The sequence below is a fragment of the Antechinus flavipes genome, chromosome 3 (assembly GCF_016432865.1).
Source record: "Antechinus flavipes isolate AdamAnt ecotype Samford, QLD, Australia chromosome 3, AdamAnt_v2, whole genome shotgun sequence".
Classification (NCBI taxonomy): domain Eukaryota; kingdom Metazoa; phylum Chordata; class Mammalia; order Dasyuromorphia; family Dasyuridae; genus Antechinus; species Antechinus flavipes.
Window position 1 is genome coordinate 204,624,875 of NC_067400.1, and position 6,000 is coordinate 204,630,874.

The 6,000-nt window shown below is 32.9% G+C and overlaps 1 protein-coding gene across 1 annotated transcript in view; it reads right to left on the minus strand.

The window, feature by feature from the left end:
* BMX (BMX non-receptor tyrosine kinase) overlaps positions 1-5,711 on the minus strand; it is a 79,540-nt gene extending 73,829 nt beyond the window's left edge. Inside the window, exons 1-3 of the mRNA XM_051984468.1 lie at positions 5,611-5,711; positions 3,378-3,524; positions 1,286-1,390 (exon numbers count right to left, since the gene is read on the minus strand). Of these exons, the coding sequence (XP_051840428.1) occupies positions 1,286-1,390; positions 3,378-3,524; positions 5,611-5,619 (261 nt within the window). The 5' untranslated portion in view covers positions 5,620-5,711. The remainder of the gene's footprint in view (positions 1-1,285; positions 1,391-3,377; positions 3,525-5,610) is intronic.
* Positions 5,712-6,000: the final 289 nt, after the last annotated feature.

Genomic DNA, 6,000 nt, shown 5'->3' on the forward strand with positions numbered 1-6,000 from the left:
CCCATCCCACCCCCAAGAGCTCCTTGAATAGATTTCAAGGAGTATAAGAACTTAGGTGGGGGGAAAATCATATCATTATTTTTGCTAATCTTGAACTGAAATTTAGCATCCCTTCAATTACGAATGTAAGTAATTAAACACTATTGTGAGAAAGGGCCCATAAATTTCATAAAATTACTAAAGGAATCCATGATGCTCAAGAGGTCAAGAATCCTAACATTAGAGGATCAAAGGATGATTCCCAATAGGTAATATTTCAAGTGTTTTTGTTTCCCTTGCTATTTAAGCTTGCTTCCTTCAGTGATGTGTCAATAAATATTTAATAACCAGCCTTCTGGAGGAAGACAAATATACACACAACAGTTTTAAATTCAGTCTGAATTATTTACATTTCTTCTATCACTTTCTTAAATCTAGACAATCAATAAAACAATAAATCAAGCTCTGATTTATAGTGTTTAATGATTTGTAAGTTATAAATGTTCATACTGAAAACTTAATAAGCTCTTATGAGCTGATTCAAAATGGCTTAAGCTCTCCTGGCCTCTTTGTTCTATTTCAGACAAGTTTGCATGTAGGGATGGATGTGGAGACTAAGACACTCCATAAGCAGGCTAAGACAAACTTGCACAAATGGTGGGTTTCAAGAAAGGACATCTATGAGTGGTTGACTTTTGTTGTTCCTCTTTTTTTTTTTTTTTTTTTTAATTTTTACTCCTGGTTTGTGAAGACCAAGTTAGCACCCTGGATGCCTTAGAATCAGCTGGAGTCAGGATAAGCAAAAGTACTTGGTCTTTATTCTTGGTCTTTAGGGATAGAAGTGAACAGGATGGATGCAGGATCTCCATGACTTTCTTTCTCTTTGTCTACCGCCAAAGTGACTTTGACTTGTCTTACTCTACCGGCTAATCCGTCCCACAATTCTCTGTATACACCAAAAGTTGAACCATTACAGAATAGTGGGAAGGGCCATTTTCCAAGCATATGCTAATAGAGTATTGTCCAATCAGTAATTAGCTTTAAATGCTCGGTGGTCCAACCTCAGTGCATCAACTCAGAGTTTCAGCCCTTTAGATCGGTTACACACAAAAAAATTGATAATCCTGAAGAGTTCTCATTCCTCCTCCTTACTCCCAGCTAAGAAAATGCCTTCTTAGCCCAAATTTGAACACAATCCTCAAAAAGCATCTTGCCAAGTCATTCCTTATTCCAGAAAACTTTATTTCAGAAGAATAGAGAGAGATTAATGACCTCTCCATTAGATTTCATCTTGATCTGACATTACCTGAAATGGATATTGTCTGTCCATGGGGGTTTGTTCCTCAAGATTCACTCTTTCAACACACCGAATTTTCTTAATATCAATCGATCCTTTCTTGCTGCCTTTTTTCTAAATTCCAAGACAAAAAAAATACACAATAACCTTGGTACAATTTACCATTATGTGCAAAGAATATAAGATCAAGTATTTTTAAAATTATTATCATTCTTACCTCAAGAAAAAGTATTCCTAAGATTTACTAGTCTTTTAATATATTTTTATATTTAGTGATCTATGGACTATTGTGAAAATGAATAAAATAACTGTTTCAAATAATCAAATAAAAACATGAAATCATGAACTTGTCTTTGTTGGCCCACCAAAAGCAACTTTGGGGAAACTCCAATAATAAGCAGGATGACAGGGATGATATAGACCTTATCCTGTTCTCACATGGTTTTGAGATTTTCCACTAGATCTCTACATTTCAAAAGCTTTTCATTCTACACAGTTTAGAAATGATGAAGATAATGAGCATGATGATAATTACTATTACTATTAGATGAGTTGAAAACTCATTTAATTAGAAAAATTAAACATATCCCTTTCGCAACAGGTTAAAAAATTCTTCCCAATATAAAAGTCTTTCTCGCTTTGGGCACATGTTTCATATAGAAAAGGTAACTTCAAGTGAATAAAACTATGTATCAAACTTAGAAGAAGAATAATTTCCCCCACCCCCATTCTTCTTTTTGAAAGGAGGCCATGACAAAATGTGCTTAAAACATACTCCATTTACAGATAAATGGAGGGCTATTGGCAGTTATGAAATCACTTGATGAAGTTGAATTTGAAATATTCAACAGATCTCGTTATAAAAATTTCTTTACAATAATAGGAAAAATGATTTGGAAAGTTATACCTCAAGCTACTATAGACAGTAATAGAGAAGAATAAAGAGCAAATGTGCATTATATTTGGCTTCAGAATGCATTTTTAACTTGCACTTGAGAGTGTGTGTATGGGTTTGTGAGAGAGAGACAGGAAGAGACAGACAGACAGACAGAACACACACACGCACATACACACACACACACACACACAGAGAAGGGGAGAGAGAGAGAGAGAGAGAGAGAGAGAGAGAGAGAGATTATAATTATAGGAATTGCATTTAAATAAAATAATATATAGTGAAAGGGCTCACAATAAGGTGGAGAACTGTTTAGTTTCCCTTTTCCTATTCCCTTTGCATCCGTTCTATGCTTGGAATTGAGCCTTCTGAAGCTCCCCACCCTGAAGAACTTTCCGCTCTTAAGAGATCCTTGAACCAACTCAATTCAATTAGATAAGCATTTTCTTCTGGGACTAGTTTCAAGAGGGTTTCAAAAGGCTTCCCTGATGTAGGAAAAGCAGTAAAAATATGTTTGTCATCAGTGAACTAACTAGTTAGTTAAGTTGGTGATGATAGTTGATAGAGAAAAAAAAATTCTAGCTAAAGTTCTCAACAAAGTAATTAAATAGCAGTCAATATTTTGAACCCAGTAGTTAATCTATCCACAAGAGTCAAGAGTCAATGCCACAAATTCCAATCCTCCCATCTTAACATCACTCTATATCATAGTAGTTTTATTCTTTTAAATTGTGAAAGAATAGCCATTATTCTGATTAAATATGATTATAATAAGGAGAAATTAAACAGAATTTTAGGATCAGAGAATCATACATCCAAAGAAATTAAACAGAATTTTAGGATCAGGGAATCATAGATCCAGCATTAAAGGGATCTCAGAATTTATCTTGTCCAACTTCTTTTTTACAGTTGAAAAAAATCAAATCGCAGAGAGGTTTCAAGTCTTCCCAAATGTCTCACAGGTGCCAGAGATGGGATTTAAACCCAGCTCTGACTCTAGATCTAGAGTTCTTTCCACTATATCATATTGTTTAAGAATTAAATTGAAATAAATTCATTTTGATCCTGAAAAAAGTAATAGAGTAAGGGAATTTGAAATTATCTTTACTGTGCAAATTGAGAAATCTGATACACACTCAAGGTTGATACTTCAGTTTAGCAAAAATAAAGTGAAAGAATTAAAAAAAACTAGAAAAATAGACTTACCATCTTATCATAATCATAGTAGGAGAGGTGTGTTTTTGTCAGGACAAAAAGTCTTTCTTTGTAATTGTTTGGTGACATTTTCTTCTTTTGTTGTGACTTCTTTAGGAGAAGTTCTTCTAAGATGGTTTTTTTGTCCATCTCATCATCCTAAAGAAATATAAAATCATTTAAAATATCATTTATTAAAATCTAGCCATGTTCTACTTTAATGTCTATACATGTTTCTCATTCAAAGGTGATTTTATGAGAACCATTTAAATATTAAAATTTGTTAATATTTATTATAGATAGTTTTTTATGTGTTATTCTTTGTGATCTAGACATGTGATTTTATAGGTCTGGGAAACTCCTAGTGAAGCAAACTCTGCTATCAGACTGCAGATCAGAGTTCATTCTTTCTCTTCTCTCTCTCTCTCTCTCTCTCTCTCTCTCTCTCTCTCTGTGTGTGTGTGTGTGTGTGTCTTCTTCTTTATATACATATATATATATAAATGTATATAAATAAGTGTGTATATGTATATACATACACATATACATTTATCAGACATGTATACATGTATACACAATCAGCTAGATGGGATAGTTTATAGAGTAACTGGCTTGAAGTCAGGAAGAACTGAATACAAATTCAACCTCAGACACTTACTAGCTGTGTAATTCTGAGCAAGTCATTAAACCTTATTTACTTCAGTTTCCCCATCTGTAAAATGAGCTGGAGAAGGAAATGATAAAGCACTGCGTTATCTGTCAAGAAAACCCCAAATGGGGTTCTGAAGCATCAGATTGAACTGCAACAATTTAGCAACAACAACAAAACTACACACATACAAACATATATAAAAATATATGTCTATAATATAATAACTATATAAATACTTCCTCCACAGTATTGAATAATTTCCATGTAGACAAATATTCTCTGTATTAGGCAAAAAAACCCAATCTCTATATTTGCTTAATTAATTTACACAAACATATTGATGAATATTAAACCACATTGAATTGAGAAAAGCTTGGTAGCCATCTAATCCAACACAATTTTTCGGAGGAATTCCTTTCTCTAATAGATAAATGTTAAATCCAGTCTATGACTGAAGACCTCCATGGAGGGAGAAATCACTAACTCTGGGGCAGCCCAATCCTTTTTTTGAGGCAGCTCTAATTATTAATCCTTATTGTTAAATAATAAGACTGCCAGCAATGGGATACCAGATCAATAATTTAACCTAAGTTATCCAGTCAATTGAAACTAATATAAATGATTTAATCTACCACCAATTATCTGAATGTTTTGAACAAAATAACACAATACAGACATGACCTCATTTTCATTACAGGAACACACTTTTTAGAAATGTTAATAAAAATGTTAACAGATTCCTTGGAAAGAAGTAACAGCATTAAGCATGCACACATCCAATTTATTTCCAGATTCCTTGGAAGGAATTAAGAACATTAAGCATGTACACATTCAATTTATTTCCAGATTTCTTAGCAAGAAAAAGCATTAAGCAAGTACACATCTAATTTAAAGCACAAACTAGCAACAAATTAGATAATTTGTGTGAAAGAACTGTGAGAAATACAAAATGTTATACAAAAGAAGAGGATTAAAAAAGAAGTTGTCTTAACTCAAGAAAATTTGTTTTTACAAATGAGAATTCTAATACCCTATATTTGCATGTGGACCAAACTATTCTGTGCCATGGTCCCCTCTAGCAGTCTGGTCTAGCTTATGGGTCTTCCTCAGAATTACTGGTATTTTAAAAACATAAAATAAAATATATATAATTTCAAAGAAAACCATTTACATTGAAAAATACTTATCAAAATATTAAAAATAAACCAAATTCACATCAGATTAATAATCCTTGATTTAGAGTATATAAAACAATTTTTCAAATGTTGCTGTAAAGTAAATTTTCCTAGTCTTTTACTTAACCAAATTTTACAGCTGAGAAGTTAAATAACTCAAACTGTCCCATTAGTCAAGACTGATTCAAGACAGATGAGAACTTGAAAAATTCTGATATCAAATTTTCAGTCTAGATAAAGAAAATTACCAAGTAAATGAATGATAGGCACAACCTTTCTGATTTTTTTTTTGCTTTTTTTTTTTTTTTGCCTTAGATTTTTCTTTGCCTTGAACTATTAAGAATTAGCATTACTTTGGCACCTTTAAGTAATGATCCAAAAGACTTTTCTAGACCCTTAAAAATGTGAAAGCTCTTACCTTGTTCATGGTTTTTCTTATGAGGGAAAAAGTGAGGTTTTGTCTTTGCTTTAATTTGCAAGCTTTAAACAAAGAGTCCTCCTCAATAACCTACCATTCCTCTTCCTACCAAGTGGGTCAGGAACATGGATTATAAGGAATGTATTTGCATTTTGCTTATCACCCAAATCAGGAAACAGGCACATTGTTCTACCCACAGCTAAGTAAGGGAGGGGGAAAATGGGTTGCTGGCTAGATCCCAGATATGGAGGACTTACGTATTACTGGCATAAACAGAGTTAAGTAGTGACTGAGGCTGGGCAGACTAAGAAATTCATTCTTCCTTCGTTTCAAGAATATGTAAGCCCAGTTCAGATTTTCACACTTTAACTGAACCAATAATAAAAAAAT